This window comes from Uranotaenia lowii, chromosome 2 (genome assembly GCF_029784155.1).
Source record: "Uranotaenia lowii strain MFRU-FL chromosome 2, ASM2978415v1, whole genome shotgun sequence".
In the NCBI taxonomy this organism is placed as follows: domain Eukaryota; kingdom Metazoa; phylum Arthropoda; class Insecta; order Diptera; family Culicidae; genus Uranotaenia; species Uranotaenia lowii.
This window is the reverse complement of record NC_073692.1, coordinates 157,165,144-157,192,770: the sequence shown is the minus strand read 5'-3', so window position 1 is coordinate 157,192,770 and position 27,627 is coordinate 157,165,144. Positions and strand designations below refer to the sequence as shown.

Genomic DNA, 27,627 nt, shown 5'->3' with positions numbered 1-27,627 from the left:
GTTAATATCATTCAATGAAACATTCTGTTCAGCTGATCCTCGTCGATGACCTTTTTTTCTTGACAAATCAACGAAGGCTTCCTTTGTCAAGGCATGTCTTAACGAACATTTTCATTTTCAACCAAACATTTTGAAAACAGCTACTAGTGGCATCAAGTTCCGGTCAGATTTGAAAAACTTACTAAGGTAGCTCAAGGGGACTAAAACTACTAAAACATGGGTGGCCAAAATTTTCGTTGAAATAGCCTGATAGCTTATTTTTAAGCCAGCGACAACAGAAAATGTATTTCTTCAAAATTAAAAATTTCGCAATATGGATCAGGCTGTTGGCTGTTTGGGTATATTGAAGGAAAAAAAATGTTTGCATTCTTCGGGGGGTCATAAAGTGTCTAAAACTTTGTGGTCCGTAGCTTTTAACGAGGCCTTAGATGCCTTGTTGGGGAGAGAGAGATTACTCGGGGAAAGTACTGGGATAATATTTTATCCTTGCAATGGCTCTGCTGGTATAACACTAGGATAAATCTTTTAAACATTTTCTGAAACTAGCTTAAAACTAAAAGTTGCTGGCTACGTTTATGGTTGATTAATCGAAACGCCATCTTGCTGGATTCACAATTTTAACAACGGAAAACTACTTATGTTCAACAAATATCTGATTTTTTGCCATAAAGTAGTATCAAATCGAAAAAAAATCACGTCTTTAATTGAAATCACCTTTTAATGAAAAAAAAAAAAACATTAATTGGCATTGACAATTCATGCGTAAAATTTCGTTAGTTTGAAGGGCGCTTTTTAAGCTTATTGCATATTTATATACTCCACCAAAAATCTCGGGCGGCAGGAGATTTTTATCAAAACATTTCGATGTACTTTTCAAGGACCAACATTTGGTTGGGAACAATATCATGAATCCAAACGTTGATAATAATTTGATTTCATTGTTGATTTCGTAGTTTGAAGGGCTAGTTTATAAGCTTCCATAAAAAAACTCTGTTTTATTGAAGCCTATAAATAAGCTTTATCAGGGCCGTAAGAAGAACCGGCTCAAGGGGGGGGGGGGGGGGGGTGGTCTCGGTGACAATATTTTGTTCTATAACATTTTTGCTTGAACAATGCATACATAAAGAATAGTAAAAAAAAAAGGTTCTTCATAATTTGTCAGGTTTGAGTCGTTTTACAGAAATTGCAAGGTATTTATTTAAATTTCTCACTATCGAAAAAAAAAGTCCTAGAAGAAACCATTTTTTTCAAAAAATTTAAAAAAAATTTAGGATTTGAAGATTTTATTTAAATTTTTTTTTATATTTTCTTAAATAAGAATGTAATAAGCTGGTTCTTTTTTCACCACAAGCATGACCATTTGAAGCATTGGTAAAAAATATCAAATATTTGGGAATAATTAGTAGAGAGATAAGGTTTGCGGTTCAAATCAGATCAATTTTCTACTCTTGTAAGTCAACTAAAATTTTAGATTTAAGTTTGAAATTTTGATTAAAAAGAATCTGCAATATAAAAAATGTTTAACAAAAAACCAGTTAATATGTTTTCAGTTGAATTTAAAGAAATAAAATCTAGTTTTCTCTAAAAAAATATTTAATTTTGTATCTGTTATTTCTTTTGGTTTGTGTTTCAAACTAACTCTGATTGAATGTACAATTTTAGTTTTGAATCCAGAATCAAAATTATGAAACTGCGATCGCATGTAGTTTAAATTCATGATAAAATTTTCACATTGATGTTTGTAAACTGCCTTTTGAATCTAAGTTCGAAATTTGAATTCCGAATTTTGAATCTTAGTTACAGATAATAATTTTTACTAATTATGAGCCAAAAGACGAAAATTTGGATCAGATTTCTCAACCAGAAATTTCATATTTGATTTCAGATATTTCGTGATCATCATGAAACCTTGTTTTGATATCCAGTTCTGTATAAGAATCAAAAATCAAAATTTCAAATCTTAAAAATGGAATGTAATTTTAAATAGTTTTTTTTTCATGATCCGAAAGGATAAGTCTCGAAAAAAAAGTTTGAAATGCAAAACCGAAAATCGAGTCAGGATTTTTTCTTCTATAATGATCCAAACTGAAGTTCTGTAGCAATAAACTGGATTTGATACAGAATCCGAATTCTTATCACAGACATCGTATTTTATTGATCATAATCAAATTTGAAACCCCAAAATCCGGAATTATTCTAGCCAAAGCTTTCTAGATATTTTTCCTCAAGTATACGGGCCGTGCAAATCCGGGATTTTTTTTTCAATATCCGCCAATATCAAATTTATTAAATAAAAATCATGAAGAAAAACGCTTGACTTTTTTTTATCGAAATGCATCAGTAAATTTTATATCATATTTGAAGCTTTAAAAAAATCGTTAAAATAATTTTTATAAAATTTACTCAAAAAATTTAATCGCAAACAACATAATTTTAATGTCTCACTTTAAACTTTTGTTTGATTTTCCAAATAAAGTGCAAAAATTTGGACAAAGTCTGGGCAATTTGGTAAGTTTAGACTTATCTTATCGGAATTCGATACTCGGGACTAAATTTCTATCAAGAAGTTAGATTTTTTTTGCAAAACTGTAGTAGAATTATTCACCTGGGATAAGATTTCAAGGCTCTGAGTCGAGATTGTTACTCCTGAATTCGGAATTTTTCGTTAAGAGAAGAACATTTTGCTTGGCATATTTTGACACTCATGTAGGGGGTTTAGCTAAAGAAATTTGATTCAAATAGGGCTTTTTGAGGTTAGGTTTATGTTTTCGACCGGGAATGATACAATGGTTTTTGAAATACCCGACGTTTCGACCAGTTTTGTTGGTTTTTTTCAAGGGTAGAACGAAAAAGCCAAATAAAACTACTATATAGGGCATTTTTCCGAAGATTTATCGCGGACCTGCCCACAAGCAGAGTTACTGGAAAATGTCCGAGGCATGGATGTCATGAGTTCAATTCCAGGTTTTCTTGAGCCGAAAAAAAAACATTCAAGAAGGAAATTCAACCTGAGAGATTCCCTAATACGCAAAAGCGAATATAAACAAAATCATGGCAGAAAAATGAAACCAAAAAAAATCCTTTCATCAGCCAATGCAAATACAGTGCTTTTATAGGGTTATACTAGGCTTGCCAGATACTTTCAGAAAAAAGCGGGACATTTCACGAAAAAAAAGCGGGACACAGCGGAAAAAAGCGGGACATTTAGGAAAATTTTAAAATGAGCCTAATTGTGTAGCCAAACTTATACGTTAACAATCAGCCAAAGTTATTCATAGAAAGTACACTGAGGTTTTTTTTAAGGCAGATTGATTTTGCTCAGTTTTTCTTACATGACATCAGTTTACAGTGATTCTTGCACCGTGTTGTTTTCCACGATTCACGCAAATAACACGTTATATGGGAGAAAATATTTCAAGTCGTACATGTGAACGGTGGATTTTATACCGCGTTAAACACCATTGTGTAATTTTTATAGAATTAGTTTGTTTGGTAATTTGATTAAAAGTTTGAAAACATGAAGAAAACTTCCATCCATCAAAGTATATAAGGACAATTGAGTCAAAAAAGGTGGTGTACAATATTTGAAAATTTAACTAAGATTCCGTCGAAAGAGTTTATCTCTAAAATTCTATAGTTTATAATTATCTGGAGGCAACTTTAACAAAATATTTTTTCATACATTGGCTTACGTACTGCAAGAACATTTAACTGAATCAGAATCTTACTGTAATGCTAAGAGCTTTTGATTTATTCTGTATTGTCTTATATAAGCTATGAAAAATGCTGCTTATTTGGAGAAAAAAGTTGATTAGAAAAATTTCTGTTCATCATTTAATTAAAAGTGAGACTAAAGTTCGTTTTTTTAATGTGTCAGTCAGTTAACTTTGTAAAAGTTTTCCAAGAAAAAAAAGCGGGACATTTTGAGGAAAAAGCGGGACAGCGGGACATTCAACAAAAAAGCGGGACATGTCCCGCTTTTGCGGGACGGATGGCAACCCTAGGTTATACTAGTTTCTGCACTAGGGCAGCAGTTAATTTCGCTTAATATGGCTCACAGAGCTAATATGATGCACAATATGATGGATCAAGCTCTATAGCTGATGTCTGACATTAGAGCAGAATTGGTACTAGTTTTTCGTGCTTATGGTTACTTGGGTAGCTCAGAAGGTTCATGGGTTGTTACGTTTTTGATCGTTTGAAGTGTGTGTAAAAAACACGCTCTCAAACCATCGGGCTCTCTATAGGATATCTGAAACCATCTTATGCATGGGTAGCTGTATAGACAATAAATTTAATATGGTCTGGCAAGATAATGAAGGGAGCCAATCGAACTGTCATTCGCGCGGAGCCCATCGAGAATTCTATGATAATGTTTAAGCTCCTCAGTAGCAAAATTTAAAAATAGTTTCTCAGATTCGTAAATTTCTTCAACTCAAAATCGCTTTTGAAAACTATTTCAATCATTATGATCTATAGACGACAAAAATAGGGAAAATTATGCTGAATAACTTTAGTTAATGCTCCTTAAAAGCTTTGTGGATAACAATACTTCAACCACGATTTTCCGATATTTAGAAAGTTTACTCGATTGGTCTCCGCGAATGACAGTTCGATTGGCTCCCGTCATTCTCTTTGCCAGACTATATAAAATTATAGTTTCTATAGGTAGCTGATGTAGAGCCAAGGCGGTACAATTCATGGGAGCTTTTCATCAACATGCCCTCAAGCTTAAAATTTCAACACCTATTAGGCTTTCTTCTATTGGCACAAAAATGCCTATCTATCCACCTTGCTTTCATATTCTATATAAATAAATTTCTCTCTAGTGCTCCATTCCGCCGAGCATGCCACCTAAAATTTGAATCATTATTATTGTTTGGTCTTCTTTGATCTTGGTCGCAGAATCGGCCAACTAGCCGCTGGGGTACTGTCAACGCTCTCTCGTGCTCTATTTTTATCGACGAAGTTTCAGAAACTTCTTCTTTCTTCTTCCCTTTTTGAGAACTTGATGCTTTCCTACCACGTTTCCCATTTTCAACCAAACTATCTTCTTAAACCTATATTCTTCTTCGGATTTAAAAAACTTCTACGGATCTACAGGATCGATGCTCGAAATCTACGGATTTTCTACGGACTATCGAAAAAATTAAAGGGAAATTGTCGAGACCGAATGAAAACCATCGCCATTTTCTTTTTAATTATTCGGAACTTTTATTTGCGCGAAACTGACGCGATCCGATGCACACAAAATTAGTCTGTAAACTGATTTCCAACCAAGTTTCTCGTTCTCACCATACATTAATTTTTCCTTCTCTCTTCTGGAATAGACTCGTCTCTTCTTCTCCTTTTCAACATAATGTACTCTCGAAAGGGCACCCAGTCCGTGAGTCCGTTTGTTTCTCGTGCTCCCTCTCTTTGTAAACCGAAGGAAATAGGCACGAATAGGGATGTCAATCTTATAATGTTAATACATTTTCAGATTCGTTTTTCTTTAAAGTATTTTATCTAGCTTTATTCCCTACATTCGCCTCCGCCTCTACACTCTCCGGCGTCAATCACAATTTTAAAATTACACAAATCTAATCTTATCAGATTTTTTGATTTATTTCCGATCTATTTGCAATAAATAGCATTCCAATTAACTAGTTGTATTAAATTTTATCTAGGAAAAAATAAAACTAAGAGTGAATAATCATGGGTTTCATTACCGATCCGAAATTGCTCAGTCTCAGTCCGCTCTCTTAATTTTTTCACGTGAAACGAGAAGCAATCGTTAGATATGTCCGCGAAGCTATGCAAAATATTGTACAAATATTAATACCTCAAATTTTTATTTTTAGATCAACATGACGGATTCTTTTTTTTTTTCGCCTCTCGTACAATAATTAGGTCTCCGAATTCTTAAGTTGCCCATCCACATTCACACATTTATTATGCATTATGACTTCACATTTTTTTTTCAGAGGCCAACTATAAAAAAAGAATTCGCATGTCGAATTCAGATTAAAATAAGGACCATGATTTTCGACTAATAATCGAACCTGGGGTTAACATTTAAGAATAAAAAAAACTCAATCTTTTAGACATAATTTTGGTCAACCCAGCCAACCTACTTGCAACCTTCTATCCTTCCATCCTCTGATTTTCAAATCCTTTCATCTTTTTGTCGTTTCAGCACCCAGTTTGGATCTTTATTATCTATATTTTATTTTCTTATCTCTTTTGTTTCAACCTCTCTTATTTAATCGCCTTTCCCCTTAATCTTCTCATCCTATAATCTTTTCTTCCACTTCTCTTTACATCCTCTCACTTTTTAATATCCAAATTCTTTTTTCGCTAAATTTCTGTTTTTTTTTGTCACCTTTAAATCTTTTCTTTCACTCATTTTGAAATCCGGTTATTTTTTGGTCGTCTCAAAACCCAGCTTCTTATTGTCGTGACCTTTTTGTTTATTTTTTTAATATCTTGGTGTTATTTTATTTTATTTTTTATATATAAATTCACTTGCTTCTGAGCTTAACAAGGTCAATTAATAATACTTTTTATACCGTCTCAATTTTACACCTTATTATTATTATCCCCTTTACTTCATCTTTCCAGGTTAACTATTTTTTTTTAAGTTGTTTCAGTTTCTCATCGTTTTATTTTTCTCACCACATATCTCATCTTCTATTCTTCTAGTCTTCTCATCCTATCATCTATTCTTCTACATTTCTCTTTTTTATCCCTCCATTCTGCCTTTTTTTTATTTGACTTTTTTATATCTTCATTACCTACTTCTTTCTTCTGTTTTAACCTCTCTTATTTTTTATTCGTTTCATATCTCCCGTCTCAATTCACATCTTTTCAACCTACCATCTTTTCTTCCACTATTCTCCTTAGCCTTTCATATTCCAAATTTTGTTTATTCACTAGTTTTTTTTTTTCTCATATCGTCATCTTTCAATCTTTTGAAGTCCAGTTACTTTTCACACTCAATACCCAGCTTCTTCTTTCGTGACCTTTTTATTTATTCAATAATTTTTCTTAATTACTTGTTTTTATTTAATCTATTTTTTTTTGCTCATAAACTTAGCAAAGTCAATGAATAATACTATTTATACCGTCTTAATAATTCATCTAACTATCCTCTTTATCATTCACTTTTTTTTAAAGACTCTTATTTATAATTTTTATCTTTCAATTTTTTTTTCAAATCCTGTCTTCTTTTTTTTCGTCTCAGCACCCAGCTTTGATCTTTATTATCCAATCCTTTCATCTTCCTATCTCTTGTGTTTCAACCTCTCTTATTGAATTGAAAAAAATCATCGTTGCATCCTTCCCGTAACTTCCTTCCAAACTTCTCCTTCACTAACTTTTCATTTTTCTAGTGCCCAGCTTCAATCCTTCCACCTTCTCATTTTGGAATCCAGATATTCTTCGTCTCCTTAATGCCCATCTTTTCATTGTCGTTCTCTGTTTATTTATCTTTTGTACTTCTAGGCACTAACTATCTTCTTGATCAATTCATTTGCTCATGAGCTTAACAAGGTTAATGAATAATACCTTTTATACAGCCTCAAAATCTGATCTTATCAGCCTCTTTTCGTCATCTCACCAGCTTAACTTCTTTTCCTTAAAGCCGTATAGGATTCTCATAGTTTCATTTCTACCATCACCTTTCCCATCTTCCTGTTTTCTCATGTTATTATCTTTTCTTCTACTTTTCTATCCAGCCTCTCATCGTATAGTTCTTATCTTTAAATTTTTTTCAAGTCCTAATACCTTTTTATAGTCCCAGCAACCAGCTTTCATCCCTATTATCTTATGTTTCAATGTTCTTATTTCTTCCGTTTTAAACTTTCCCATATAATTTCCCTTTTCTTTTTTCATCTCTCCCGTTTCAATTCACATCTTTTCATCCTTTCATCTTGTCATCCACTTTTCTCTCTAACCTTTCTTAGTCAGTTCTCTTCCAATTACCAAATTTTTCTTTCACTAGTTTTCTATACTTATATTGACATCTTTCAATCTTTTCATTTTCTGATTTTAAAGTTCGGTTACTTTTCGCCATCTCAATACCCAACTTCTTCTTGTCGTGAGCTTTTTTTTATTTAATTATTTTATTTCTTTATTAGTTATTTTTTTTATTAATCAATTTATCTCATAAGCCAATCAAAGTCAATGAATAATACTATCTCTACCAGCTCAATATCTCGTCTTATTATTCTCTTTTCGTCAACTCTTCAATTTCTTCACTTTCCCATCACACTTCTGATCTTCTTGTCCTCACATCTTGTCATATTTTCTTCCGATTTTCTCTCCAGCCTCTCATTATATTTATCATTCTTTCCATTTGCTCAATTTCAAATCCTGCCATCTTTTAGTCGTCTGAGCTCTGATCTTTATTATCTAATGCTTCGATCTTCCTATCTCTTTTTTTATTTATTTATTTTTATTTATCGTTTCGTATTTCTCGTTTAACTTCACATATTCACAACTTATCATCCTTTCTCTCACTTTTCTCTCCAGCCTCACATCTTTTAATTTTTAAACTTTTCTTTTACCATCCTTCTGTTCTTAAATCGTCCTCTTTTAATCTCATCATTTTCTCATTTAGAATTCCGGTTACTCTTCGTCGTCTCAATACCCAACTTCCAATTGTCGTGGCCCTTCTATTTATGTAATTCCTTTTTCTCAATTATTATTATTTTACCAATTTATCAATGTGTTTGCCCATGACATCCCGTCTCAATATTTTATCCTCTAATCCTCATTACGTCATCTCTCCCACCTTTCTTCCATTCTTTTGTCTTCTCATCTTATCTTCATTTCTTCTACTTTCCTTTTCAGACTCTACTCCAATAATTTTGAATTATTTTCTGATTTTCAAATTCTGTCATTTTTTCTGTAGTCTCAGCATCCAGCTCTTGTTTAATGTTTTTTTTACTTCATCTTGCACTTTTTTCTCAATCCTCTCATCTTCTCACTAACCAAATTTTTCTTTCGCTGATTTTCTGTTCTTTTATAGTTATCTTTCATTCTTTTCATTTTTGCTTTTGAAATCTGGTTATTCTTATTTTCCCGTTTCCATTCTCAGTAAAACTCCTTCTTTCAATACGTACTACCTTTTTTTTCATTGTTAATTTTATTTTTATTCGTGATTTTCAACTCCCTTTTTTTATTAATATTTTATATTTATTTTTCAAACTTGAACCACATTTTATTTTATATTTCTCATCTTTACTTCAACTTTTTTGTCCCACAAATCAAATTATCCTAACTGCCCCACTCAGAGATCTGTCCCATAAAGGAAAACTCTCGACTCAGGAGTCTATCTGTTCCAAAAATCAAAATATCTAGACTGCCTCACTCAGATGTTTGTCCATCAAGAAGTTTCCCGGACTGTCCCGCTCAGGGGTCTGTCCCATCAATTCATTTATTGTGGACTGCCCCACTCAAAGGTTTGTCACATACATCAGACACTTTGGACTGCCCCACTCAGAGGTTTGATTATTTTATCGAATTATTTTGACTGCCCCACTAAGAGATTTGTCCCATGAAGAAAATTTTCAAGACTGCCCCACTCAGGGGTCTGCACATCCATTCATTTATTTGGACTGCTCCGCTCAGAGGTTTGTCCGTCACATCAGACTCTTTTGATTGCCCTACTCAAGGGTTTGCCTATTCCATCAAATTATCTACTGCCCCTCTCAGGGGTTTATATTACAAATCAAACTATTTGCCCCACTCAGAGGTTTGTCCCACACATCAGACTCTCTGGACTGCCCCACTCAGTGGTTTGACTCTTTCATCGAATTATTTTGACTGCTCCACTCAGAGGTATGTCTCATCAAAAAGTTTCCAGGACTGCCCCACTCAGGGTGTCCCATCCATTCATTTATTTGGACTGCCACACTCAGAGGTTTGTCCCTCACATTAGACTCTCTAGACTGCCCCACTCAGGGGTTTGCCTATTCTATCAAATAATCTAGACTGCCCCACTCAGAGCTTTGTTCCATGAAGAAAAAAATCCGGACAGCCTCACTCAGGAGTCAGTCTCTTCCATTCATTTATTTGGACTGCCCCACTCAGGGGTTTGTCCTACAAATCAAAATATCCGGACTGCCCCACTCAGAGGTTTGTCCCATCAAGAAGTTTCCCGGATTGCCCCACTCAGGGGTTTTTCCCATGCACTCATTTATTTGTCCTGCCCCACTCAGGGCTATGTCACACAATCAATAGATATAGACTGTCTCACTCAGAGGTTTGTCCCATCAAAAAGTTTCCTGGACTGCCCCACTTAGGAGTCTGTCCCATCCATTCATTTATTTGGACTGCCCCACTCAGAGGTTTGTCCCTCACATCAGACTCTCTAGTCTGCCCCACTCAGGGGTTTGCCTATTCTATCAAATTATCTGGACTGCCCCACTCAAAGGTTTGTTCCATGAAGAAAATTTTCCGGACTGCCTCACCCAGGAGTCTGTCTCATTCATTCATTTATTTGGATAGCCCCACTCAGAGGTTTGTCCTGCAAATCAAAATATCCGAACTGCCCCACTCAGAGGTTTGCGCCATCAAGAAGTCTCCCGGACTGCCCCACTCAGGGGTCTGTCCCATACACTCAATTATTTGGCCGGTAGGGCCTGTAAAGTTTCCTGGACTGCCCTACTCAGAGGTTTTTTTCCATGAAGAAAAATTTCCGGACCGCCTCACTCAGGAGTCTGTCTCATTCATTAATTTATTTGGACTGCCCCGCTCAGGGGTTTGTCCTACAAAATCAAAATATCCGGACTGCCCCACTTAGAGGTTTGTCCTATCAAGAAATCTCCCGGACTGCCCCACTCAGGGTCTATGTCACACAATCAACATATATAGACTGCCTCACTCAGAGGTTTGTCCCATCAAAACGTTTGCTGGACTGCCCCACTCAGGGGTCCGTTCCATCCATTCATTTATTTGGACTGCCCCACTCAGAGGTTTGTCCCTCACATCAGACTCTCTTGACTGCCCCTCTCAAAGGTTTGCCTATTCTATCAAATTATCAGGACTGCCCCACTCAGAGGTTTGTCCCATGAAGAAAATTTTGCGGACTGCCCCACTTAGGAGTCTGTCTCATTCATTCATTTATTTGGACTGCCCCACTCAGAGGTTTGTCCCATCAAAAAGTTTGCTGGACTGCCCCACTCAGGGGTCTGTCCCATTCATCCATTTATTTGGACTGCCCCACTCAGAAGTTTGTCCCTCACATCAGACTCTCTTGACTGCCCCTCTCAGGGGTTCGCCTATTCTATCAAATTATCAGGACTGCCCCACTCAGAGGTTTGTCCCATGAAGAAAATTTTCCGGACTGCCCCCACTCAGGAATCTGTCTCATTCATTCATTTATTTGGACTGCCCCGCTCAGGGGTTTGTCCTACAAATCAAAATATCCGGATTGCCCCACTCAGAGGTTTGTCCTATCAAGAAGTCTCCCGGACTGCCCCACTCAGGGCCTATGTCACACAATCAACATATATAGACTGCCTCACTCAGAGGTTTGTCCCATCAAAAAGTTTGCTGGACTGCCCCACTCAGGGGTCTGTCCCATTCATCCATTTATTTGGACTGCCCCACTCAGAGGTTTGTCCCTCACATCAGACTCTCTTGACTGCTCCTCTCAGGGGTTTGCCTATTCTATCAAATTATCAGAACTGCCCCACTCAGAGGTTTGTCCTATCAAGAAGTCTCCCGGACTGCCCCACTTAGGAGTCTGTCTCATTCATTCATTTATTTGGACTGCCCCACTCAGAGGTTTGTCCCATCAAAAAGTTTGCTGGACTGCCCCACTCAGGGGTCCGTCCCATCCATTCATTTATTTGGACTGCCCCACTCAGAGGTTTGTCCCTCACATCAGACTCTCTTGACTGCCCCTCTCAGGGGTTTGCCTATTCTATCAAATTATCAGGACTGCCCCACTCAGAGGTTTGTCCCATGAAGAAAATTTTCCGGACTGCCCACTCAGGAGTCTGTCTCATTCATTCATTTATTTGGACTGCCCCACTCAGAGGTTTGTCCCATCAAAAAGTTTGCTGGACTGCCCCACTCAGGGGTCTGTCCCATTCATTCATTTATTTGGACTGTCCCACTCAGAGGTTTGTCCCTCACATCAGACTCTCTTGACTGCCCCTCTCAGGGGTTTGCCTATTCTATCAAATTATTAGGACTGCCCCACTCAGAGGTTTGTCCCATGAAGAAAATTTTCCGGACTGCCCCACTCAGGAGTCTGTCTCATTCATTCATTTATTTGGACTGCCCCACTCAGGGGTTTGTCCCACAAATCAAAATATCTAGACTGCCCCACTCAGAGGTTTGTCTCATAAAGAAGTTTCCCGGACTGCCCCACTCAGAGGTCTGTCCCATCCGTTCATTTATTCGGACTGCCCCACGCAGGGGTTTGTCCCACAAATCTATTTTTCGGAACAGCTCCACTCAAGGGCTTGTCCCTTGTTAGATTCTTCATTCATTTCCTTTTATTTCGATACTAAATTGACTTTTCTTGGCGGATTAAAAAAAAAAATTCAACCATCCTTACTCAAACGATCGTTCATATTTTTCTCATTTTATTATTAATCGCAGAAATATTCTAGAAATCATCTTTGTAATATTTCTAGAGTTAGTTTTGATTACGTCGTATGAACCAATGTAAACAAAATTGAGTTATTGGCTGCAAACGATTGATAAACATGTAATCTATCTTAGAAAAAACTTTCATTTTATTTGATCAATGCATAAATTCTACAAAATGGTTTGAAATTAGGACGTATGATGACTTTCTCATTTTCGAGTGCAATTTGGTTTTTACGACTTTTTGCATTGCACTGGATTGGCGTGCAAAACAAAGGTCGCAAAATATTTGTTCGGTTCGTTGGTTTTTGCGACCTTATGCGTTTTCTCAGAAAATGCAGCGGTGAGTGATGTAATGTTAAAAATTTAAAAAGAAATTGTTTGTGAGAGTTGTTCCAGTTAGTATGATTATACAAACTTCTTCTTTTTATTGTGAGGTAAGTTCAATGCGTATCTTTTATGACTGGACTGATTTTCAGTTTCATCATTTTTACACCACAGATGCTGCCAACAAAACTAAAAGCGTTTCGTAGAAACCGGAGATTCCAAAGAGAGCATACACCCGCGAGGACCTAGACAAAGCTCCAGGGATTCAAACGTAAGTCATTTTTTCTTGTTCTATACTATGCCGATTGGCACATGACGAATTCCTTTAAAACCCATTCCGGTAATTACCATTATTCAGATGAGCCATACATAATGTTAGAACTTGAGTGCTTGAAGCTAAATAGTAAGTGATAGAAATGTTTAAGACACATGTTATACAGTTTAGAGATAAAATTTAACAGCATGCAAAACGACGTTAGAGCCAATCATGCAATGCCAAAAGTCGTAAGTACATGTTCACTCGAACAACTAAATGTATGCCTGAATCAAATACACTAGTCTAATTCTCAACTATTTTCTTATCACATACCGATTTCTAAAGATAATTCCGAGCAATATTTTAAATAGTAGATTTAAAAAGAGGTTACAAAACTTCAACAGTGATTTTCTCGAAACACGTCAGGTGGCTCATACGACTTAATAAAAAAAAACTCTAGATTTTATTTATTTTTTCATTTCCGGTAAGCGGCAATAAAAGAGAAAATTAAACACACCTTTTATGTATCTATTTAAATTCGCATCATCAGCAAAAACTAACTCAGCGCAGAAAACAACACGAAACGCTGGTCTACCCTTTTAAACTTCCTCACTTACTTTTCTTCATTCCACCAGATCGAAACATTTTAAAGTCTGCTTACCCGTTTGAGTCTCCTTTTTTTTTCAAGAAAAACACCACTCGTTGCACGATCGGCGTGCTAATTTCAACTAAATTTTCCGCTAAGACTTATCAAAAAACAACACAGGTACGCTCATCGAACCGACCACGCCATTGTCGAGACCGAATGAAAACCATCGCCATTTTCTTTTTAATTATTCGGAACTTTTATTTGCGCGAAACTGACGCGATCCGATGCACACAAAATTAGTCTGTAAACTGATTTCCAACCAAGTTTCTCGTTCTCAACATACATTAATTTTTCCTTCTCTCTTCTGGAATAGACTCGTCTCTTCTTCTCCTTTTCAACATAATGTACTCTCGAAAGGGCACCCAGTCCGTGAGTCCGTTTGTTTCTCGTGCTCCCTCTCTTTGTGAACCGAAGGAAATAGGCACGAATAGGGATGTCAATCTTATAATGTTAATACATTTTCAGATTCGTTTTTCTTTAAAGTATTTTATCTAGCTTTATTCCCTACACTGACGAACAACAAATTTCAGAATTTTTCAGAAATCCAGTGCACTTTTCTGTTAATAGACGATCGTTCCGGGCATGACGCAAGAGGGTAAACTCCACAACTAAAGCATTTGGAATGCAATTCATCATAGTACAATCTTATCTTATCTTATCATTAAGGTCATTCTTCTTCATGCGATTAAGGGGTTGTGCAAGATGGTAAAAATTGAAATTGTTACTTGGGTTAGAAAAATTCTTGAACGGACTCACAAGATAAGAGTTTCTGAAAAGTCCCGGAAGAATCCCTAAGGTACTCAAAAGGATTCCTAAAGGTACTAGTAAAAGTTGTTCAAGGAACTTAAAAAAGATGTTTTCTGAAGAGGTTCAGAAGAGTTCCTGGAGGAATTTAAAAAATGTCTATCATGGAATCAGAAGGATTTATAGATGGCATCTCAACACTGAACCCAAATTCACTCTTAAAATACACATGATTTTTCACTTAAAAACAAGGATCCAGTGATTTTCTTCCATTTAAGTGAGACATATACATTTCACTTGGCAGTCACTTAAATTTCAAGTGAATTCATCCACATTCACTTCAGTCGTCACTCGAATTTGAAGTGAGAAAAAATGTTCACTGCCCCATCACTTGAATTTCAAGTGAATGTCGGGTTGTAATTGTGTTTATTTTCAGAGTTCAAAATGGCAAATTCTAAAGAGCAGCGTTTAAAGCTTATGCTGGATTTGGATTTTCCCAATTCTTTACTAGGCGATTTTGGCGGTAGTTGTGTTAAACGTGATGTAAGAAAAAGTTTTTTAAAGATGTTATTATGTTTCAGCTTGTGGATTGAACTGGACAGATTTTCTGGTTTGCAGCAGGGAAGATTTAGAAGTCGAGCTATCCGCAGTAACCGATCTGCCTTGGGATTACGATGGAATTTTCCAATCAATAAATTTATGGCGAAAACGTAATGTAAGTATTTGAAATTGAAGTGGTGTTCTATAAATGTTCTTTTATTTAAAAACGCGAGAGATTAATTAGAAATTACTTAGAAATTCAGATAAATTTCACTCGAACGTCATAGTGTAATTCACTTGACCGGTCACTTAAATGAATTCACTTGACCCATCACTTAAAATTCAAATGAAATTACGTATGGCGAGAATTTACTACAGATGTCACTTATATTTTCAGTGAAAATTATTTTGCGTGAAGGTTATCGAAGATATAATAGCGAAAGCACTAAATTTTACTTCGGAAGTCCGGACTTCCGACTTCCGAAAGACATCCGACATAGAAAAGTGAAGTACTAGATTGTCGGAAGTCTGTGTTTTGTTGCCAGTTCACCAACGACGATTCTAAAGTTTTGATTTAAATTCACAATATTGAGAAGAGTTCCGTAAGGGGTCTCAGTAAAGTTTCTGAGAAGACTCTGAAGAGTGTCTGAACGATATCAGAAGTATTCTTGAAGAGGATTGAAAGTGATCCTAACGAAACCCAGGAAGTTTTCTGGAAGGATAGTAAAGATTTTGTGACGCTTCTCAGAAGCATTTCTATGAGCATTTTTATGAAAAACTCAGGAGTTCTTGGAGGTAATTAGAAGGTTGTTAAGTGGGAATCAATATAGTTCTTGAAGGATATCTCTTAAGGAGTTTAGTGGAGTTCCTCAAGAAGGAGTCTCTTGAAAGACTTGAATAAAGAAAATTAATTGAAGTGAATAGAAATAAAACATTCCAGTTTTAACCACTGAGAAAAAACGTTTTTCTGTTTTGAGTTCACTTACAGGTCAAATTGATGTTCTCGATAACTTTCGATGCATTATCACAACAGTTGCCTCTGAGATTTGGGGCTGGACAATTTCTATCGACTTCGTTATAAGGACGATTTATTTTTTTTTTTTCATAGTTTTCCGCCTCACGACATAACTTGATAAACATAATTCCTAAAATTTACTCGGTCCATGACAACCGTTCTCCAATTTTTCGGGTATCCCCATTCGCCAGATCACGCTCCACTTGGTCTAACGACTTCACTCGTTGCACCCATACTCGTCTCGTTCCTACCGGATTCGCAGCGAACATCTGTTTTGCATGAAAGTCGCCCGGAATTCTTGCTGCATGTCCTGCCCAGTGTTTCCGGAGTACCCATCCAGTTTTCGCCACCTTCTGGATACTGGGTTCGCCATAGAGTCGCGCGAGCTCGTGGTTCATTCTACGCACACTCCGTTCTCCAACCCGCCGTCAAAGATGGTCGCTCGAATACTTCTAGTGTGCACAGTCCTCCTCGAGCAATATCCACGTCTCATGCCCGTAAAGGACAATCGGTCTAATGTGCGTCATGTAGAGGTTAGACTCGTGCGAGGGCTAAGTCTTCTCGACCGCAGTTGCTTGTGGAGTCCATAATAGGCACGACTTCCGTCATTGTCTGCAGTCACCAGTAAGGCGAGATAGACAAAGTCTTCGACTCTCTCCAGCTTCGATCGTGACCTTGTTATTACTGGACCGGCAGATGATCTGCCGACTATTTAAATCAATATCGTTGGCAAAGCAGATAAGTTGACTAGATCTGTTGAAAAATTGTGAGCCACATCCGCCTTTTAAGAAGTGTTCATTTTATAAAACGGACACTTTATTTTGACGATATCTTATTCATTTTTTGACCAAATTACATAGAGTTTTCTGTAAAACATTGCAAAACTAATCCAGAACCAGGAGAAAGTGAGAAACTTAACCAAAAGTTTTCAACGATAAAATTGGTGCACTTTTCCTCGAACTCCCCTCATAAGCCTCTTAACAGTTTCCGGCTTGGCTTTTCGGCTGGTTTTTGTCCACATTTTGTTGAATTCGTCGATGGACTGTGCTTCTCTGCCATCCTCCCGAAGATTGCGCTTAATGATTGCCCAGTAACGCTCTACCGGACGCAGCTCAGGACAATTTGGCGGATTGTCCTCTTTCTCAACAAAACATATCTTGAAGGATTTCAGTATTTTGAGGGTAGCTGAAGCGTAGTGTGCGGAAGCAAGGTCAGGCCAGAACAATGGTGGGCTTGTATGATGACGATAAAGAGGAACAAGGCGTTTTTCGATGCATTCCTTACGATCACTTTCACTTTCACTTTCATTGATGGTACCTATTGTGAATATAATGGACTTCTTTCTCCGCAAGAGCAGATTGCTTGCCAAACAAGCACTTTTTTGCCAAACTTTTCGATTTTAATGGATCGTTTATCATGAGGTACCTACCAACAATTGCATTGAAAAATTGCGGCCCAGGAAGTGCGGCTATTTCCAATTTTCAATAAGTTTCATCGTCCATCAAAATGCAACGGTTACTTTGCTTCTTCAAAATCGTATCCAGTCTCCGACATCGCTGCTTTGCTCGTTCGTGCTGTTCCGCGCTCCGTTTAGGATGTCTGTGCTTTCTGTAGGTCTTAATGTGGTTCCTTTGTTTTATGTTTCGGACGGTTCCAACGGAAATTTTCAGTTTTTTGGCAATTCTTCGAACAGAGTTGTGTTCATGTGACAACAAAAGCTTAACACATTTCTTCTCGATTTGTGGATTCACTGTGCCTTTTCAGGTTTCGGATCTTGGCAAATCTTCAAGAGTATGGTGCTCTCCAAACTTCCTGATAATTTGATAAACCGCAGACTTCGATCGTTTCACAAGCTTTGTAATATTTCTTCACGATAGTCCATCTGAGCAGTACTTTTGAATTTAAAAAACACGGGTTCGTCCCATTTTACGGAATCCAGTTGCTTTCTCACAAAAAAATATGTCAGTGCTTTGTCAACAAACTTTTAAACACGATGAAACCAGTTTCATCAAATTTGGGTTAAACGTCAACTTTTTATCGTTGATTGCTTCCCAGCTGGCCCTATTTAGTGAAGTTGCGCATTTATGCAAAGTTGGGAGGAACAGCTTACAGTATAACTTAACATTATAGCATGGGTGTTACAGCACTATTTTGACCATTGGTGAATGAGGCATAAACAGTAAAGAGTTTTCAATCCCACGATCAATTATTTTGGAATACAAATACAAAAATTCGAACTGGCTAGATTAGCGATCCCTCGTTTCAAACTCCTAATTGAAAATAAGTCAATGTCCTATCTATCGGTTGTCCATCACCTTGAAATACTCATTTCGAATTCTTCTATTGCAACTAATTTGTACAGATGTTAACGGATGCAAGTTGAGTCATCGATAAATAAAATAAATTTATTTCCATGAAATATTTTTCACGAAAATCAATATTGACAAACTGCTTCTGTACCACCAGGTGGTCTGCCTCGTTGGAGATATAAATGTATCAAAATTTCATGCTGTCTTTACTTAGCAAGGTTCTGCTTTCCGAGGTAAAGTCTCACGATGAAGTTCGTCCTGTATTCCGGTTTGTGTCTCGTCTTTGCCTCAGTAAGTATACTTTTTCAATTTTTAGAGCGACTAACAATACTTTCTATCGATCGTAATATTTTAGGTGACTTTGGCCGCTGTTTCCAAGCCACAGGTTGCTCAACTCGAGGCGACGTTCAAGGCCTTCGAAAGCTGTGGCTTCAAGCTGAGTACTGCCTTGGACAGCAATGAGAAGCTTATTCAGAAACTAGCTGGTCCAAAAGGGGCCAAGTTGTTTGCTGAAATCAGTGAAACCATTGTTGTTCTGAATGAAACGATTTACGGTGCATGGGATCAGCTTGTGGCGGTAGCTACTGACGCTCAGGCTATCGCAATCGGAACGAACGTTAAAACCATTTCGGATGCCACCTGTAAGCTTTACACCGATGCAGCCGCCGCTATTAAGGCTAAGTCGCTGGCTAACTTCAAGTCGGCTGTGGCGCTCTACGTCAAGTCTTCGAGCCTTGCTTCGCGTACACTGATCAACGTTTTGAATGGGATGAAAAATGTTGACGCCAAGAATGTCAGTGATGAGGTCCTGGAACTGGTCAACATTGCCAGCAAACTGAAGAATGCGTTGGGCGTTTAAAGATATCAACTATGATTTAAAGTTTAAAAAAAAACAATGCTTCAATAAAATTTCTTTGTCCAAATTTTTTGCATGATTTCGTTGTTAAATCAGGCATGGTTTTGTTTAAATTATGGAATCTATATATGGAAGATGTGTAATTTATTCCAACTGTATATTAAATTGAACACATTTTCCAAATTGACTTAAAAAGAAAGCAAAACCAATACAAAACGTATTTCAACCTTATAATGTTCCGTTACGAAAAAAGGACCACATTTTTCAATACGCGGAAACATTTTTTCAAGCAACAATTTCAACGACTATAGATGAGCTGACCACCTGAAAAACAACGCTCAATGAGAGCCTTACATAAATTTGAAGGACATTTATGTAAGAAAGCTTACATAAATGCCCTCCAAATTTATGTTTGATTCTTATTGAACGTTTTTTTTCAGGTGCTCTGCTCATTTGCATTTAAATTCTATAGTCGTTGATATTGTTGCTTGAGAAAGTTTTTCCGCGTATTGAAAAATGCGGTCTTTTTTCCATTACGGCACATTAGAGCAAGTTCACTGGAGTTGGGAAAAAGTGGTAGAAATCTTCACACTTTTAGCACATTTTGAAAATTTTACCATGCAAAAACATTTTCAAGATGTGTGGCCTTCAAGTTTTTTAACAACACGTGTTGTATTTTCGCATGCTGTGATGCAAAAATAGAAATATTTCTATCACATACGGTTGAAATAGAAAAAGTGCTGAAAAAAATACAACGCTCAAACATCTTGTGAACTAGCTCTTATTAGAGCAAGTTCACTGGTGTTGGGAAAAAGTGGTAGAAATTTTGACATTTTGAAAATTTTACCATACAAAAATGTTTTCAAGATCTTGGGTGTTGTATTTTTTATAGCACTGTTTCTATTTCAGCCGTATGTGATAGAAATATTGCTATTTTTGCATCACAGCATGCGAAATTACAATGTTGGTACATGTAAGTAACACAACTCAATTTTGAACATAACATTCAATATTTAGATGAAATCCTTCGCCTCCACGTTCCGTTCTCCTGCACGCTGCCAAAGATGGTTCTTAACACTCGTCGCTCGAATATTCCGAGAGGTTATTTAGAGAGAAATGTTTCCGAAAGATGGAAATAGACAGTATATGGATTTTCACAATGTTTTAAAGGCAGATGAAATGCTGGGCATCTAAATCGTTATTTGTTACAAATTTCAGTAGCATGATTTATGTAGTTTGGATATTTATCTCATTTAAAAACATTTTTTTGCCAAATTCTCGTTGCGTTATTTTTTAGAATTCGTCGCCTTCGAAAATCTCGAAAATATTTGTTTGAACAAATGCTACTGAATGCAAATTTTATGGGATACTTTGGTCATAAACATTTTGGTAAAAATCAATATTGGATAAACTGCCTCGTCGTCATCAGCGTATAATCTTTATACGAAATATAAATTCACCACATGTTTTTCCAGTCTTTACTTATCAAAGCTCTGCATTTGAGGAAGGTCTCAAAATGAAGTTCATCCTGTATTCCGGTTTGTTTCTCGCCTTTGCCTCAGTCAGTATCCAAAATGAGTTTTTTTAAATAAACTTGATAAGAATGCCTCCTTAAATTTTAGGCGACTTTGGCTGCCGTATCGACCCCGGTGGCCACTCAGCTCCAGGCAACACTGCAGACCTTCGAGGGATGTGGCTTCAAGGTAAGCAACTTCTTGGATAATAACGCCAAAACTATTTCCGTGCTAGCGGGTCCGAAAGTTGCCCAGTACTGTGGGGAAGTGAGCGATTCCATTGCCATAATCAATGCAACGATCTATGGTGGCTGGGAAAAGTTGATAGCGGCGGCAACCGACGTTCAGTTCACCGCAATCGGAAAGAACATCAAGACTCTGTCGGATGCTACCTGTAAGCTAAATGTCGACGTGGCCGCAGCTGTCAAGGCAAAGTCGCTGCCGCTCTTCAAGACCACGGTGTCTGTTTACATCAAATCGTGTGCCCTTGCCACCGGCAATTTGATAGACAATCTGAACAAAATTGGGACCGATGAAGCAAAGGATATTAGCGAAGAAGTTGACGATCTGTTATATATCGCCGCGAAGCTGAAGAAAGCATTGAGTATTTGAGGAGTTTGTATCCGTAGACTTGTATTTACTATGCTTAAATAAATTGATTAAGTAGAAAATTCACTTCATTTTACTAGTCTTTACTGCGCTATCCCTTCAGGAAGGGACCTACTCATTCATCATAGATTCATTCCACAGATGTATATATGTTATACACCATGGGTAATAACCGCAGGTTTGGCCTAAGTATGCATTATTTAGATTATTAAGTTCGAAAAATTTGCAATGCATCGCGCCTCCATACCCGAACCCCATGACGTATGAACTGTTATGAAGCGAATGTATTGAGGATGCTGATGTATAGGTATATTTTGGAAAAACGAGTCAATCAGGTGGACTAGTTTATTACAGGTATTCCGGCATCCGTGTATATACCTGGCCAGCTGGCAACTGATTGAACATTCCTATAATAATGTCAGTTAAAAACACATCTTACCTATCGGCCACTTATGGGGTTCGAACCCAAAAAATTTTCTTGTCGATACCGGTGGTCGTTGATATAAATTGTTTGATGTTTTAGAAATAATCGACACGGGAGTTTTACACGGACGGACGACGTATTCCTGATTTCAAATTTTGTATCAGACGACATAAAAAGGGGTGGTCCATAATAAAAGTTCGATGTTTTTGCAATAATTTCGTTATTTAGCATCCGAACAAGACAAAGTTTTTTACACGGATGTTCTTCTTGACGGTCAATCAGGGTTCGCAGCAAGTTGTACTCAAGAACGGTCGAATTTTTCTGTTGTCGCGTTCGTTCTCTTGTTTTTCTTCTGCGGTGTTGAAATTTGTTTGACAGCCAGTTGAGCTCACAATACTTTATTGCAAGTTTTAAAGTCCTGTGATCAAAACCCGCAGACATAAGGTCGAAAGAACAGCGCGTGCGTGATGAGATCTTGCACATTTATCACGAGAACAAAGATCACTCGCATCGTTCCATCGTTAAAACGTTGGGAATCGCGAATTCCACGGTGTCGAGAGTGATTATGCGGTTCGAGGAACGATTGACCACCAATGGGGGAAGCCCAGAAGTGAAGGATAAAGTAAAGAAGGCCAAAACTAAGGTTGAGCTTCGAACGTTCAAGGTACAAAAGGCCCCTAATCGCGACGAAAAGCAGAACAAGTCCGCCAAAACCTGTGCCAGGTAGTTGTACCTCAACATGCTGACGAAAGTTGAATGCTGCATCATGGACGACGAAACATATGTGAAGGCCGTCTTTAAACAGAACCTGTTTTTCACGGCCAGGGATAAGTTAAGCGTTCCGGAGCATGTCCGCACTCAGAAGATGTCCAAATTTGCGAATAAATTCCTGGTTAGTCAAGCCATCTGCACGTGCGGGAGGCGGAGTGCACCTTGACGCAGGACACGTGTTAAAGATTTTCTTAACTTGACTAATGTGTGGGAGTGTGCAAAGGCATCGGAAATAACTCCACAACAACAAAATAGGCCACAACAAAATCAAAACTAATATTCATAGCTTTGCATGTTTTCAGGGAAATTATTATGAGCACTTACTCTTTGTCATCACGTGACCTCCGCAGCATGCAGCGAGACGAGCGCCGCTTAGCAGCGACGATTTTCCGCAACTGGAACACGCATGTGAAGAAGCGTGCCGGCCTCTTCGTAAGCGCTTTCAAATCCTGAGAAGAGCTTTGGTGGATTGTCGAGCATGCCACACCAATGAATTGTCCTCCGCACATCCGGGAGATCCGGGTCAAGCATGCAATGCCCTAGGCACCGAAACTTCTGCTGGTGCTGCCACCTAGCGACGAACGGTAACACTTGACACGGCACTTCTTGGCCTTGGTGACGAATCAAGGACTTTCCCTGAGACAGAGTCCTGTACCGGTCCTCCTATGGTAAGTCAGAGTCCTGCACCGGTTCTCCTATGGTAAGCACTTTTGAATGTCGGAATGCTTTCTCCCTCGATGATTACAACTTTGCTGATGCCGCTTTGACGGTCACTCCTTCCGACGATGCTGGCTCAGATCATTTCTTCCCGAGGACACAATTCGACCAGTATGTTTCCGGACACTGTTGCTTCCGTCCTGTTCTTGGCGATCGGTGAGTGCGACGAATTCTCGATGGTGATGCGTCGCCGGTTGAAGCCAGATTCACCACACGATCTGCGAGGTAACCACATCCACGGACACGCAGTAGCTGAAGTGGCAAAACAAAACCCTGGCGGAGGAGCCAAATTAGTTATCGATTCTGTTTGCTGTTCTTTTCGGAACTTACCATAGATTGGGGTTGTTGTTCAAGGGTTCTGCCTCCTGACCAGTGTGTTGTGCTGCACTCTGCAGTGAATTGTGGTTATCTGCGTGCACAGTAAGCGAAGTGAGGTTAGCTGCATGTGCATGTGCATGTCACATCGAGGTTAACTCACCTGTCTAATTTCGCTTCCGTCCTGACCTTAACACGGACGATTCAATTTGATTGATGCAGCTTTCGTCGGTTGCGCTGCTGGCTGGTCCACCCAATATCAGCGCTTTGTAATCCGACGAACGAATCTGTCCAAAATACTTGGTGAGATTTTGCGTGTCGTGGTTATAGCGATCTTGGCAACTCACCCAACTTTTTCGCTGAATTCTTTTGTCCGGATGGAATCCTGCACTCGCCGATGCCGCGCGGATTTTGTGCTGTACGGATGCTTACTAGCCGCGTCGGTTCTTTTACGGTAGCACCGATTCCGTCCCGCAGCGCACACAAAAACCACACCAACCGAGAACCGACACTCCGACCGATTTTTGCCACGCTAATCGCTTCTTTTTTCCGTTTTTTCATGCACGGAAGGAAATGTCTTTCGTTTTTGACATCTTTCTTTTATTGACACCTACCTCGAACGAGGGGTGTGTGAAACTGTGTGAAACTATGTGAAAAGTCCACACTGAAGCAATTAGAGTATTGGTTTGTTATATTCTTAAGTGCGAATAATTCTTACTGAATACATGAGATATTAAACATAACTGTTACACACGATGAACGGACAGGAGTACATAAAAGAGAACCTCCAGAAGCGGCTGCTTCCTCTCCTGAAGGCCCACAACGTCCCAAAAATCTTATGGTCGGATTTAGCCTCATGTCACTACTCCAAAGACGTGCTGAAGTGGTATGCGGATAATAAAGTAAATTTCGTGCCGAAAATGTTTAACCCTCCCCACACTCCGGAGCCCCGCCCCATCGAGAAGTACTGGGCGATTATGAAGCAGCACCTTGTTAAACGACCTAAGGTTGTGAAGACAATCGAGGAACTGAAGAAAGTATGGGTTGTATGCAAAAAAACGGTTGATTCATAAGTTGTGCAGAATCTTATGGCCGGGGTAAAGGCCAAAATGCGGGCATTTGCGTATAGACTGTAAATAAAATACGAGTAAAATCGTAAAATGAAGTTTAATAATCATTTTTCAATCCCCGAAAATTTGATGACAATCGGATGAAAACTCGAATTTCGCGAATCAATTTTGTGTGTCGCAATTTTGTCGTGGACACCCTTTAGCCTTCATATGAATCCTCGGAAAAAATCACACAAAATCGGTCTATTTTTTATTTTTATTTTCTAGTCCGAATCAGTGTTTTTCTATTTTTTTTATTTACAAAATATAGGGGAATTAGAGATTAAAAAGGCATTGCATCTATAAGCTCATGCGGCGTCTGAAACTATGTCCAATCGATTTTCCGAACATTTTAACTGAATGAAAGTATATTTTCATAGATTTGGAACATGTTGGAAGGAAGTTATTGAATTTCTTCGTGGTTTATACACTTTTTCCCCATTGTGCGTTGTATAAAGGATAATAAAACTTTAATCTGATATCCAGCATAGCTTCAAAGCGTACATGCAGAGTCTTATAAAAATTCTGACGACATCTTAAAAAGTACCAAGCGATTTTTTAGGAGAAACTGAGCTGCAGCTGTCCTGAAACTTAATTTAGCTTGTTATATTTATTGTTGTTCATCTGTGATTGAAGCCTCAATTGTTGAAAATGTTTGGCAAAGTCAACAGTTTATCGTTTCCTCAATTTTCTTCTCAGCTTCTGGACAGTTGAATAAATAAGTTCCAAATCGCTAGAGGCTTTGGGAAGTTTAGGGGATGTTGGTACAAGTACGTAACACAACTCAGTTTTGAATATAACATTATATGAAATCTATGTGAGATGGAGGTTGGATAAAAAAAAAATTCGCTCTTTTCCAGGTTATTTAGAGAGAAATGCTTTCGAAAGATGCAAATAGACAATATCTATAGATATGGATTCTTCCAACCCCCTGGCAACTTGACGTTTCCCATACAAATCGCGTGTGCCAGTTTTTTCTGGTTCTCTGGTTCTGTCAAATCGAAAATCGAGCTACTCAACATGTCGAAAGGACCCATATTGAAATATGTTTTCTGTTACTGGTTCAATAACTAAAAAAAAGTTTTGAAATTAGAACTTTTTTCTATGTTTTATGTGAAGTGAATCTGTTTTCAAAAGTTTAGTCTAAGAAAACGAGTAGAGCGTTAATTTGTGTGTCCTACATAAGGTATAAAAGTTCTGGACTGCTTTAAATAAATTACTGATATCCAGTAGTTTTTTGGGACAAGTTTACCTTCCACCGAAACTGTTGAAGACACTCAAGCACAATAAATGTAAAATACAACACAACCCTATCAAACATTAAGAGATTTTCCTAAAGTGCGATGCATATGAGCATTTTAAATAACAAAACAATCACATTATCGCAGAACTTTTGCCATTTTATAGAAAAACTGTTCCTACACAATATATAAATCGGTAGAATATTGAACAAGATTAACAATTTTGGTTAAAACTTTTTTTTATTCATTCAAAAGTTATGAATTTGCCTGATTCTCACTACATTTAATAGTGTGCCCTTTCCATATGCATGACTCGGAAAGTATGTAAACAAGCGGCACACATGCGACATCTGCGATTTTGAAACAGACACACGAAACTCGACCAAACTGTCAAGTTGCCAGGGGGTTGGATTCTTCAGAATGTTTTAAAGCTAGATAGACTGCTGCGCAGCAACATCATTATTTTATACAAATTTGTTTGGATAATTATTTCATTTGTAAATTTCTTTTGTAAAATTCTCGTTGCATTATTTTTTAGCATTCGTGGCCTTCGCAAATCTCGAACACATTTGTTTGAACAAATGTTACTGAATGCAAGTTTTCTGGGATACTTTTTTCATAAATATTTAGGTAAAAAACAATATTGGATAAACTGCTTCGTCAGCATCGTATAATCCTTATCCGAAGTATAAATTCACCACAACTTTTTGCAGTCTTTACTTAGCATAGCTCTGCATTTGAAGAAAGTCTCAAGATGAAGTTCATCCTGTATTCCGGTTTGTTTCTAGCCTTTGCCTCAGTCAGTATCCAAAATGAGTTTTTTTTAATAAACCTTATACGAACGCCTCCTTGATCTTTACATTTTAGGCGACTTTGGCTGCCGTATCAACTCCGGTGGCCACTCAGCTCCAGGCAACACTGCAGACCTTCGAGGGATGTGGCTTCAAGCTGAGTACCACCTTGGATAATAACGACAAAACCATTTCCGTGCTAGCGGGTCCGAAAGTTGCCCAGTACTGTGGTGAAGTGAGCGATTCCATTGCCATAGTCAATGCAACGATCTGGTGCCTGGGAAAAGTTGATAGCGGCGGCAACCGATGTTCAGGCCACCGCAATCGGAAAGAACGTTAAGACCTTGTCGGATGCTACCTGTAAGCTGAATGTCGACGTGGCCGCAGCTGTCAAGGCAAAGTCGCTGCCGCTCTTCAAGACCGCGGTGTCTGTTTATGTCAAATCGTCTGCCCTTGCCAGCGGTAATTTGATGGACAATCTGAACAAGGTTGGAGCCGATGAGACAAAGGATGTTAGCGAAGAATTTGGCGATCTTGTAAATATCACCGCGAAGCTAAAGAAAGCATTGGGTATTTGAAGAGATTGTACCCGTTGAATTGTATTTCCTATGCTTAAATAAATTGATTAAGTAGAAAATTTACCTCATTTAACTAGTCTTAACTGTGTCAACCTTTCAGGAAGGGACCTACCCATACATTGTAAAGGGCGATCAAAATTTGGTCAATATCAACTTGACGTATTTCTTTCAATTTTGCATTTTAAAAACCTGAACACCCCTCTTTTTGAAGGTGTGTGTGTAGAATGTTGCTCCTATTTTGATTTTGGAATTCAATCTACAGTTGTCAAAATGC

The 27,627-nt window shown here is 37.9% G+C and overlaps 3 protein-coding genes across 4 annotated transcripts in view; 2 read left to right on the top strand and 1 right to left on the bottom strand.

Annotated features, from left to right (window-relative positions):
• LOC129748583 (uncharacterized) overlaps positions 1 to 27,627 on the bottom strand; it is a 443,445-nt gene that overhangs the window by 74,033 nt on the left and 341,785 nt on the right. The gene's annotated exons all lie outside the window — the stretch shown is intronic.
• On the top strand, positions 18,646 to 19,351 carry LOC129748586 (uncharacterized). Its single transcript, XM_055743244.1, has 2 exons — positions 18,646 to 18,719; positions 18,784 to 19,351. Exons 1-2 carry the CDS (start codon positions 18,675 to 18,677, stop codon positions 19,285 to 19,287), a joined length of 549 nt encoding a protein of 182 aa, XP_055599219.1. The 5' UTR covers positions 18,646 to 18,674; the 3' UTR covers positions 19,288 to 19,351.
• LOC129748588 (uncharacterized) lies at positions 20,782 to 21,427 on the top strand. The gene is made up of 2 exons (XM_055743246.1): positions 20,782 to 20,845; positions 20,907 to 21,427. The coding sequence occupies exons 1-2, from the start codon at positions 20,801 to 20,803 to the stop codon at positions 21,408 to 21,410; spliced, it is 549 nt and encodes a 182-aa protein (XP_055599221.1). The 5' UTR covers positions 20,782 to 20,800; the 3' UTR covers positions 21,411 to 21,427.